General features: G+C 34.4%; 2 protein-coding genes across 3 annotated transcripts; one reads left to right on the plus strand and one right to left on the minus strand.

Annotated features, from left to right (window-relative positions):
* The first annotated feature begins 173 nt into the window (after positions 1 to 173).
* On the plus strand, positions 174 to 6,486 carry LOC11440002 (protein tesmin/TSO1-like CXC 5). The gene is made up of 8 exons (XM_003620552.4): positions 174 to 868; positions 1,876 to 1,983; positions 2,602 to 2,779; positions 3,353 to 3,703; positions 4,131 to 4,237; positions 4,312 to 4,406; positions 4,781 to 5,197; positions 5,937 to 6,486. The coding sequence occupies exons 1-8, from the start codon at positions 558 to 560 to the stop codon at positions 6,191 to 6,193; spliced, it is 1,824 nt and encodes a 607-aa protein (XP_003620600.2). The 5' UTR covers positions 174 to 557; the 3' UTR covers positions 6,194 to 6,486.
* Positions 6,487 to 7,850: 1,364 nt separating this feature from the next.
* Positions 7,851 to 9,109, minus strand: LOC11436756 (caldesmon). Of its 2 annotated transcripts, XM_024785749.2 has the most exons (3): positions 9,052 to 9,109; positions 8,862 to 8,955; positions 7,851 to 8,769 (listed from the first exon to the last, which is right to left on the minus strand). In XM_024785749.2, exons 2-3 carry the CDS (start codon positions 8,928 to 8,930, stop codon positions 8,098 to 8,100), a joined length of 741 nt encoding a protein of 246 aa, XP_024641517.1. In that variant the 5' UTR covers positions 8,931 to 8,955; positions 9,052 to 9,109; the 3' UTR covers positions 7,851 to 8,097. The 2 variants fall into 2 exon arrangements, with proteins under 2 accessions (XP_024641517.1, XP_024641516.1); XM_024785748.2 differs by lacking the exon at positions 9,052 to 9,109 and having other exon boundaries at positions 8,862 to 9,028.
* Positions 9,110 to 11,798: the final 2,689 nt, after the last annotated feature.

The following is an 11,798-nucleotide window of genomic DNA, read 5'->3' on the forward strand; positions in this document are numbered from 1 at the left end:
CTCGATATTTTTCAGTTTAACTATCATCAATTCATATCCACCGTAGATGAGAAACACTTCTATAAATATCAACCCTCCAATTCATCCTTCAAAATCCACCGTCCAATACATCTCAAAACAAAATCTCACCGTCAAATACTAACAAAACAAAAAATTGAAAAAATTGAATTTTCAAAACCTGCTGAGAAAGAGGGAGTAGTAGCTTCTTCGCGTCTGCGTTACCTTCTTTCTTCTTCTTCTTTCTATTCAAACCCTTTCTCTCTCTAAAAACCTTCACACACTTTCTCTCTCTAAAAACCTCTCTCTCTCATTCTCTTACATCACCAATTTTGGATCCAACAATTTTCAAAAACTTTTTGAATTTCAAATTTCCAAAAATTGAAATTCTTTGTAATTTCAATCCACAGCTTCGAAATTCGTCTTCGTTAACGATTTTTTATTTTTTGATTTTTTATTTTTGATTTTTTGAGAAATTTGAGGGAAGAATCGTAATCGGTGGTGGAATTTGAACAATTTGAAATTGTGCGTTTTGGATTGAAAATTGTTGTGTTGTTTTAATGGCGGAAGGTGAAGGAGGAGATTGTCCTCCAAAGAATGTTGTTCATCCGGAATTTGTTACGGTTACGGCTGCGGCTGCAACTGCGGCTGCGGCTGCCAATGCGACTGCGACGGCGTGGTTGGATGTACCGTCGAAGAAACTAGCGAGGCAGCTTGATTTCAATGCGATGTTGATGGAACAGTCGAAACCGCAGCAGCAGGTGGTGACACAGGGGAGTGTGATGGTGCAGAAACCGGTTGGAGTGGGTGGTTTGCCGATGCCGGTGCCGGCACAGGTGCAAACACTTCAACACTCTTCTGTGAGGGTTGGGTGAGTAATGCTGAAACTGTTCTATATATATAATTTTGTTTGAATTTGAAGAAAGTTTGTGTTTTTGAATTTTTGATGGGTTTGTTTGGAAAGTTTCTTGTTTGGTTGATTTAAATTTTGACTTTTGATCAAGTTGATGTGTAGTTTAATCATGATTGAATCGGTTTAGTGTGTGTTTGATTCTATTTAGTGTGTGTTTTAGTTGATTTAAATTTTGATTAAGTTGATGTGTAGTGTTATCATTCTTGTGTTTAGTGTGTTTGGTTTTTAGTTAAAAGTAAGTTGAACCAAAGTGGTTTATGTTTGAAATACATTCGTGTGTAAAAATCATGTTTGTAGTTGAAAGTTATGAATTTTAACTTCAAGTTAGAATCGATTCTAGAGGCAAAAGCAATTCTACTTGAAACCAAAGTTTTGATTGTATGTTGTAATGTATCGTGTTCTTCACGAGGATTATATGTTGGCGGGAGTTTGAATTTGTTTTAGTATTTGAGTATGTAGGATTTAATTGTATACACATTTTAGGTAACGGATTTTCAGCGGTTAGTAACCACACTTAGTGAATTTAGGTAACTGATTTTCATAGTATATGTCGTTATTTGAGTCATCATAGCATTCATTTTTTTTTTTTATTCTTTTCAAAATCTTAACACTCAATATATTAGAAGTTACGGCTTTAAGTGAAGTAGGCACTTCGTAGTCATGGTATAATTCAATGTTCGCAATCGTGGATTGTGGAAAATAACTGTTTGTTCTGATTATGCTACTCTACAGTGCTATATTGCCACTATAGCTGCTGTTTGACATAGTGTACCGCAAAGCAATAACAATTTGTTGAAATTCTGCTACGATATAGCCACTATTTCATAACACTAACATAATTTTGATGTTTTGATTCAACAATACATGATAACTACAAACATGATATTAGTATATCTGTACCTGTCTTTATGTTTTGACAAGCAACTGTCTTTTGGTCTTTAATTAACTACCCTTTGATTTTTCAGGAAACAAGAATCTCCCAAACCAAGATCAAGACCTAATTTTGAAGTGAAAGAAGGTACTCCAAAGAAGCAAAGGCAGTGCAATTGTAAACATTCTAAATGCTTAAAACTGTAAGAAAAAATCTCTTTTTCTCTCTACGTGTGTGTGTTTCTTTCAATGGTGTCAGTTGAAATATAAAAACACCTATCAGCATATATGTGTATAATGTGTGCATAGCATGTACTAGCGCATGTTCTCACATTTGCAACTATGAAATGCAGAATTGTTTGTATGTAGTTATCCACAATTCTGTACAAGTATATACTCTTGTTGTCCTTTGAAGTACAAATCAACACGTGTCTATTATTTGAAATTTGTATATATAGTAAAGCATCTAACTGGACCCACAGTGGGTATGAATTTTCCGCCGTCCGCCGACCTTGCCATGACAGGAATTTTGTTGTAGCACCAAATTTTCCTATTAAAAACAAATAAATTTTCGTACCTATCAACTGACTGATCGTTTGCATAGAATTTGTTTATATAGTATGCATAGGTAGTTTTAACTTCTACTGTATAGTCATGGTCAAATTTAGCTGAATTATCATAAAAAAGAAAATATTTTCTTTGGTCAAAACTTACTATCTTTGTTTGTTTTATCTCTCCTTTGGCAGAGGTCATTTGTCATAGCACCTTATTGGCTGTTATACAATGCTTCATGAAGCTGACTTTCAGAATGTTTTGTGCAGATATTGTGAATGTTTTGCGTCAGGAATATATTGTGATGGTTGCAACTGTGTAAATTGTTTCAACAATGTTGACAATGAAGCTGCTAGGCGAGAGGCTGTTGAAGCTACTTTAGAGCGTAATCCAAATGCATTTAGGCCCAAAATTGCGAGCAGCCCTCAGGGAGCACGCGATAGCAGGGTAAGTAGGTCTAGCATTTTGTGGCAGGTAGTATTGTATTGCACCATTGTGTATGATTAGATTGGTTTAGGATATATTGCCTATAAGTTATATTGATTCCAAAAAGTCTTGAATGTGTTTTTATTGGAGCATATAGCGTTTAGGGTAAGTTATATTAATGAGTTAGATAGAAATATTTTATATGATAGAACATTATGGTGTCGTTTGATCCATGTAGCCGACATCACTTAGTTGAATAAGGCTTGGTTGTCGTTGTTTAGAAACTTAAGGGTAGAAAGTCAATAATGCTAAATTTAATTGGAAGTGAACTATAAAAAGTTTCCATTCACGTTCCTATATAACAATGCATATCTTCGCAAGAAGTTGGACGGTTCCTGGTTTAATTTTCTGAATTGTCTGGATCTTATTATTAATTAAACTACTTCACAAATACCTTTATATGGTCTAAAAAGTTATAGAAAAAAGGTTTCTGGACTTGGTAACATCCGTGTATTAGAAACTTACTGAATATATTGTGTATCACATACTGTTTTTCAATTTTTTTGCTGACTGGTATTTTGATAATAAATGTAGGAGGAGGCTGGGGAAGGTTTAATATTAATAAAGCATCACAAGGGGTGCCATTGTAAAAAATCCGGCTGCCTTAAGAAGTACTGTGAATGCTTCCAAGCCAATGTTCTTTGTTCTGAGAATTGTAGATGCATGGACTGCAAGAATTTTGAGGGAAGTGAAGAGAGACAGGCTTTATTTCGTGGAGATCAAAATAACAATGTGTATCTTCAGCAAGCGGCAAATGCTGCCATAACTGGAGCTATTGGTTCCTACGGCTTTTCATCACCTCCAGCATCAAAGAAAAGAAAAGGTCAGGAACTCTTCTTATGGCCTACAGCCAAGGATCCATCAATTAGCAAGCCGGGACAACAGGTAAAATTTGCTTATTGCACAAGTCGTACTGGTACAGGGGTTTATTTAAAATTAGGTATTGGTTAAATCGGAGAAATAATAAACAACGGTTTGTCCAGTCTCTAGTCGACATAGTAATTTTTGTCACATTAGACAACTATGTTTTTGTTATGAGTTGACATGATTATCATTGAGTTTAAAATACTCATTTAAACTTGAATTAAGTCTTTACTAAATTAAGCTTTCTAGTTTTAAATCCTAAGGTATAGAGACAAATTAAGTTTGAGATTCTGAAGTGAAAGCTTTAGTTTCAATGTTATGATGAGTTAAGTCATTCATATTTGCTATCTGCAGACTATGGTGAATGGTATTATTAGGATTCATGTGCATCTTTTGTTGCTCGATTTATATACACTATCATCCTGAAATATTTTTTAATATTTGTCAGGTAAACCTTGTCAAAGGTCCAGCACCCTCCTCATCAGCTTCACCTGTCTCAAGTGCTCGTGGTACAAATCCAACATTAGGTCAGAGTCCGTCAAAATTAAAGTACAGGTAATGTTGGTTATATATATATGAAATGAAGGTAAATTTATTAAAGTTAGTTGCTTACTTGATTATTTTTGTAGGTCTCTTTTATCAGACGTTGTACAACCACATCACCTCAAGGAGCTTTGTTCAGTTCTGGTACTTGTATCTGGCCAAGCTGCAAAGACGCTTGCAGGTACACTGACTTCTATCATCGCCAATCATCAATTATTTTTATGTCTTTAAAGGCCCGTTGTGTTTTCTTATATTCTTTTGTTGTATGAATGACTGGTATTAACCTAGAAAGGCTTTCCTCTATACGTGTCACTTTTCCATGCATTTCCTGTTTTCGTAATCAGGCTCACTATTTATTTTTTGAATGTGTGTGCATTATAATGGACCAATAACAACTGTACCATATGAAACTTTATCATAATTACACTGCTCTAGACTAGTGCATAATCAAAATGAAAACCACAGAGCTGAGAATCACATTAAGGATCGGATACCTTTTTCACAACCATTGATTGTGTTTCCTTTTCTCATCAATTTTTGTTTTAATTTGATCAGACCAGAAAAAAACAGTGGAAAAGCGTACAGAAGATCAGACAGAAACTTCCCTTGCTTCATCAACTCAAGAGCAATTACTGAGTCAAAAAGAAGTTGATGTTGAGAAGGCTATGGATGATGATTGTTCAAGTGCAAATCAAACAGATAAAATCAGCCCTGGTAATTCATGTTCAGATGGCGCTGATGTCCCAAAAAGACCGATGTCTCCTGGGACTTTAGCCTTGATGTGTGACGAGCAAGATTCAATGTTCATGACAGCTGCCTCTCCCATCGGACAAACGACCCATGCCTGCAATACATCTTCGCAATTTCCTGACGGACAAGGAGTGACAGAGGTTTATGCTGAACAAGAAAGAATAGTATTAACGCAATTTAGAGATTTTCTCAATAGAGTTATTACTATGGGCGAGATAAATGGTAATATTTTCTTCTCCTTATTTTTAATTTAATTTTACATTTGGAAACATTCATAAAATCTTTTCATATCGTCAATGTAATTTTGGTAAAAAGACCGTCAATTTTCCATTTTGGCAATTAACCCCCTGTCTTTTACTATCTTCTCAAAGCATGAAAATTTTCAATTGTCAATTTATTATGTTGCAATGATTATTCTGCAAGTGTTTGTGCTTAACAGTCAGCACTAAACTTTACATTTCACATGAACTAGCTGCTGAGACTTTGTAATTATTAAGGGGGTTAATTGTCAAATTCAATAAGCTGAAAGTTGAAGGGTCAAAGCACTAAAGATAGGGGCAATGGTTTGGATGTTTATACTTTATATCCTTTTAGTCAGAAGTTACATTTTTGAAATTATGTCAAAGATAAATAGTCTCAGTATAGACAGTCTGCTTTTCATGGCAATGCAAATAGAAAGAATTCGGATTCCCTTCAATAAAGGTATCCTGCTTTCATGCAGCAAGGGACATTGGTGGTCATTCGGTCAAGATTGTACAATTCAAAAAAAATGCATCTTTTAATTTTTATAATTCAAAATACCGAACTTGAATCTAGATTGTTCCATCTTGATCGAATGACTACCGATGTCCAGACTGAGTGAATATGGGGAATCCATGACTACAAGGGAGCCGCATCCCTTCATATTTTCTCATTAGCCACTATATTGTTAAAAATTGCTGATTTTTATTCCCAATTTCAGAGACAAAGTGTTCTTCATTGGCTAGAAGTGAATTAGAGAATAAAAAGGATCTAATTAACAATGAAACTGGAAATGCCAGTACTGAGACAGTACATCAGCAGGAAGCCACTAGCAATGGTGATGCCAAAGCTGCAATTCCACCTATGGCCGCAACTTCAACACCTGCAGTTCCACCTATGGCCACAACTTCAACACCTGTGGTCCCTAGTGATACTGTAGCTGAAAATGGAGAATCCAAGCTGAAGATGGAAAATTAGACATGAAAGGAATCTAACTTAGAAGAATTTGCAGAGATACCCCTGATAGAACTTCTCTGTAATGTAATTAAGAAAACCATTGCCATTAGTCATTTTATTTATGCATTCCTCCTTTGTGAAGGTCTGTTAAGCATACAGGCCCCACCATTAGTACATGGAGGATCAATTTTTTTTTTTCTTTCATCATTTTTTTTCCATCAATTTTCTTATTCTACATTGGTCATTCATACATATCTAAATTAAATTTTTAGCTTCGACATTGTTTTATAAATTAACTTAGATATTGTGTTCAATAACTACTTGACTAGTGGTAAGTTCATGGGTGATAGAATGCATAAATAAAATGTTAATATCGTAGAGGCGTTGGGATCAGTTTTATCTAGTTGTAAAATGACGCTTCCCTTTATATGCAATAAATCTTATGTCGAGCATTTTAGGAGAGTGACTAATGGGCATATACAATGCCAATTCTCAAACTTATAATCACATTTCAAGATTTTATTGATCCTTTAATTTATAATGAAATAAATTGATCTATTGCTGCATAAAAATATGATTACTTGACTAGCAGTTCTTTTTCATAACTTGGAATTTACTTTGACTTTTCTAACTTATGATTTTTCCTTATTCTTGCCTTCGTCTTTTTTTTAGCAGGTCTTTCGTTTTCTTTTGTTGAGAACTTTAATCATATCTATTACATTACAAACCCAAATCCACATACTCATACATTTGATTCAGCTGCAAAGAAACTTCAAAAGAGATATATACTAAAAGAGATTTTGACAAACAATTGTATAATGACAAATTTACAACAGATGAAATCTAGAATCATTTCAAATATTGATATCAGCTAATACAAAAAGAGAAAAGAGAGCATACTTTATAACACCACAGAAGTTAAGGCTTTTAGCAACACTAAAAAAAGATGTGCATGGATTTTTATGTTGAAGAAAAGAGAAAAACGTGTGCGTAGAAATGACCAATGAAAAAACTTATCAAAAGTTTATACAACAACCAAACTTTATTCTATTAAGTATGGTCGGTTACATGAATCAAACGACGTCATAATGTTCTATCAAATACCAAATGTCTATCCAAAAGCTTATATAACGAGTAAAATCATTGATAATAATGTATATATTTAAAATCATATAATATTAAATACAAATCTAATTATATTGCCCATGTTATATATAACTCCAAGATGACGCTGATAACACTATGTCCCAAAATATTAAAACCCATAAAAGAAATATTGGCTTGTAGTTGGAATTAGCCATGAAACAACGGATATAAAATCTCTGAAACTGTATAACATAAAGGTTTCCAGTGGTAATGTCATTATTTGCATTTTGCAATGTAACAATTGGATTCACGTGATTAATGAACTTCAGTTAACGACAAATCAATCAAGAGAATCTGAATTTGATCCCCGACTAAAATTGCAGTCCTACCCAACTCAACGAGAGTTTTGTCATCTATTAAAAGCCTTACTCATTTGTCTCTATAGTTGAGTGCAAATGATACTCAATTCACACCAAAAAGTTAATATAAAACCTCGATGACTGTTTTGATTGTATTGTAAAAGTTGAATTGCATTATAGCACTCATTCGTATTATCATTTTGACAAGAAAATAATATTTGGATATTGGAAAATTCAAAACAATGAAACTCTTTATATGATATGCAACATGCCAAATTGTTCCCACTGAAAAACAGCTTCTCCAATAATGTGTACAAATGAAAACCATATTTTTATATTCTTTTTGGGGTGAATTCTGTTTACCTTTTGTGTGGTATAATCAGAGAGCAGTTAAATCAATATTTAAATAAAAGACTATAAAGGGCCAAAACATAAACCACATGGATTTTCTTCATCTTAAGCCTCCAACTGCTTTTAAACTTAAGCTGCCTTAGCGATCCTGGGTGGCTGGCTTCTTTCGAACTTCATTATCTTAGCTTTCTGCTTTCGGTCTTCAGCTTTCTGCATTCTGTCTTTAGCTTTCCGCTTTCTGTCTCTCAGCTTTAGAATTTCGATGTTAGCTTTCCTCCTTTTATCTTCAAGATTTTGAACTTCAGCGAAATCTATCTCTTCACCGATCCTCATTCTTTCTTCAGCTCTCAGCTTTTGGTTTTCAGCCCTCAGCTTTTGGTCTTCAGCCCTCAGCTTTCTTTCATGGGCACTCTGCCTTTGTTCTACAGCATCCTTAAATTCAATTTCAGCTTTGATCATATACCATTCAGCTCTCTCTTCACAGTTCCTCAGTTTTTCTTTAGCTCTCAGCCTTTTGTCTTCAGCTTTCTTCATTTTTTCTTCAGCTCTCTGCTTTTGGTATTCAGCCATCTTAATTTCATGTTCAGCTTCAATCATTCTCAATTCAGCTCTCTCTATTTGAACTTCAGCCAATTCCTCCTCTTCAGGTTTCGTCATTCTGTCCTCACTCTCCTTTTGAATGAATTCCTTCTTCTCTTCAGCTTTCCTTGTTCTTTCTTCAGCCCTCCTCTCAGCTCTCCGAGTTCGAGCCTTATTAGCCCACGCCTTTTGAGCTCTTTGCACTATCCTCAACATATAATTCTGCAGGTATGGAGATGAATCAATATTAAATTAAAGAATTGAAAAAATGAAGAAAGAGGCTAAAGGCAGGCAGGCTGGTCGCAAAAACTTGCCTCATGATCTAACTCAGGCAGATTTGGGTTGATTCCTTTTGCTAAGAATATCGGCAATGACGGCATCATGAAAACGTTTGGCGGATGTCTCTGGCTGGTATATAGATTAACAATAACATTTATAAAAAAAAAGTCATCAAATCAAATTAAAAGCATTGATAACTTAGTTAGAATTTTCAGAAAAACTTACATCAACTTTTAAGCCTTTGAAGCCACGGGGTATTTTGGGGAAATACCTTTTGGGATTAGGTAACATTGTGAACTGGAAAGACAAATTTAATTAGACAATATGAGTTACAAGTCAAAAAAAGACAACAAATTAACAAATTAAATTCCATATGACAAAAAAACAAAGGAATAAACCTTAACCCCAAAATAAAGAAATCACATAAAAAATTTCAAAATGAATATTATAAATTAAAAACCTAACCCCCAAATCCAAGAAGATTCAAATGAATATTTCCAACAATCGATCACACAACATAAACAAAAAAGCAAGAAGAGACATAATAATAATAATAATAATAATAATAAATCAAATAGAATTGAAAGAAAAAAAAAAAAAAAAAGGAATAGATTAATAATCGTAACCCTAAAGAGAAGAAGCGTCGAATAAAGAAAATTAAAACCTAACCACCAAATCGGAGAAGATTGGAATGAATGTTTCCAGCAAACAGATTAATAATCGAAAGAGGAAAGAAGAAAATACAAACCCTAGGGAGCGAGTAACTGAAAGAGATATTTGAACAAAATTGATTTTATAACTAACACTTCTTTTCCCGCTTGAGAACAACTGTAATTAACTCCTCCCTACATTTTGATGTAACAGTTGTTTTAGTATAATTTATGCACGACAAGTTTGAACCCCATACACTCCCACTTCGCATCATTTATGCACAGCAAAAGTTTGAACGTCAGATATCCCACTTCTTCGGTTTACTAGACAAAAAAAAAAAAAAAAATATGTTATTAAATTTTTGGGGATTATTTTTTTACGGATTTTATACAAACTTTTTTTTATACAAATTCAGAATCTATTTTGTGTTTGTTTATCATATTAAACTTTTTTTTAATAATAAAAATTATTATTTTTAAATAATTTAATTTGTTTGGATACAACTATATAAAAGTATAATATGTGCAAGGTTTGGGGTTTGAACCCCGGCCACAAAAAAAAAAGTATAAAAAGATTTTTTGTTACAAAATTAGATCAATCTTTTGATATTTATTTTAGCTCTTTTCTAAAAAATCTATTTTTTGAGAAGTTATGTTTTTATACTTTTTCTAAATTTATGATTTTTTTTAAAAGTTGTAACAAACATATACAATACTTGATTAATTTTTTTTATTTTTAAAAGTGATTGTTTTCCTAATAAGTTAACATACATGAGAATGATATTCTTAAAAAGTATGTCCTAGGGTTCTGGTTCTGCCGCCCTTGTGAGAGTTTGTTGTCGATCGGTTTGAAACTTTTTCAATCTTGATTGTTTTGTGTTTCTGTTCCTCATCGTATGGAGTTTGTTTGCTTTCCCCTCTATCATGGTTGATCTCGCAGCAACACCGTTCATGTCCATTGAATTGAAGCTTTCTCAGTCTTGTTTCTTTCACGTTTTGTTGTGTTTCCTCACCTGTCTGCTTTTGTTTGGGCTATCATCGCGCCGCCTTCGATTCTCGTATCACACGTTACGACATCGTTACTCTTTGCCGTTTTTTTGCTAGCTGGTGTGGTCCTCTCAACCTACTTGCCGTTGTGCTTCCGTCGTTATTTCGCCACCGTGTTGTCACCGTCCTTGTGAACCTGCTCATTCTTGAACCGTGTTGTAATCTTCTTCTCCACCCACTGTTTTCTTGTTTTTTGATTGTTTGTCTACTTGTTGGTTTTGTTCCTGTTCACGTGTCACGCTTCCCCATTATTTGAGCTCTTTTTGGTTTTGTTGGTTTTGTTTCTATGGTGTTTTTTCAATTAGGTGTTGTTTTGATTCTTTCATTCACCTTTATCTAAGGGTTTGGCTTTGGATTATTGTATGATTGAAAAGTAAGTTTTTTCTGTCATCACTTTGTTCGATTCCAGACTTGTTTCTACTTCGGTGGAAGTGCATTACCTCACAGGTTGGTGTCAAGAGTTATGAGTGTCATTAGTTGGAATTGTCGAGGTTTAGGTAGCCCGAGCACAATTCCTAATTTAAAGTTCCTAATTCGGACCTTTAAGCCGGATGCAATAATCCTATCTGAAACAATGACAACGTCTAATAAAATTGAAGATTTGAAATATATGTTGGCTTTTGACTACTGTTTCACTGTCTACCGTATCGGTAGGGGAGGAGGTTTGGCTTGTTTATGGAATAAGAATTTTCATTGTAATATCACGAATTTCTCCCAAAATCATATTGATATGGAGGTTACTGATTCTTTGAGGGGTAGATGGAGGTTAACTGGTTTCTATGGTATGCCGGAAGGTGGTAGACGAAGAGAGTCCTGGAATTTACTTAGACATTTATCCAATCTTTCTCAACTTCCTTGGTGTATTATTGGAGATTTTAATGATATCTTAAGTGCAAACGAAAAAAAAGGGAAGGTCAGACCGTCAACCATGGCTTATTCAAGGCTTTCGACAAGCTGTTTTGGATGCTGGACTTGCTGATATTCCTATGGATGGTTATGCTTTCACTTGGTTCAAAAGTCTTGGAACTGTTCGCGCTGTGGAGGAGAAATTGGATAGAGCTATGGCTAATGATAGTTGGTTTGATAAATTTAAGAACGCAAAACTTGAGTGTCTTACTACCACATCCTCTGATCATTACCCTCTTTTGTTGGATTGTGCTCCGCAGCCTGCGTCTAGTTCCGGTCAACGTCGTTTTCGTTTTGAGAATTCGTGGCTTGTTGAACCCGAGTTTGGGCCTTTTGTTTCTCAAAGATGGCACGGATATGGTGATCGTC

This window comes from Medicago truncatula, chromosome 6 (assembly GCF_003473485.1).
Source record: "Medicago truncatula cultivar Jemalong A17 chromosome 6, MtrunA17r5.0-ANR, whole genome shotgun sequence".
NCBI classification, from domain to species: domain Eukaryota; kingdom Viridiplantae; phylum Streptophyta; class Magnoliopsida; order Fabales; family Fabaceae; genus Medicago; species Medicago truncatula.

Excerpts from the sequence above, each read along its gene's own strand:
- LOC11436756 (XM_024785749.2), bottom strand. The coding sequence starts at position 8,930 with ATGATGCCGTCATTGCCGATATTCTTAGCAAAAGGAATCAACCCAAAT. Across the intron at positions 8,770-8,861 it reads TGCCTGAGTTAGATCATGAG|AATTATATGTTGAGGATAGT; the intron begins GCAAGTTTTTGC and ends CCATACCTGCAG.
- LOC11440002 (XM_003620552.4), top strand. The coding sequence starts at position 558 with ATGGCGGAAGGTGAAGGAGGAGATTGTCCTCCAAAGAATGTTGTTCAT. Across the intron at positions 2,780-3,352 it reads AGGGAGCACGCGATAGCAGG|GAGGAGGCTGGGGAAGGTTT; the intron begins GTAAGTAGGTCT and ends TAATAAATGTAG. Across the intron at positions 4,407-4,780 it reads AGCTGCAAAGACGCTTGCAG|ACCAGAAAAAAACAGTGGAA; the intron begins GTACACTGACTT and ends TAATTTGATCAG.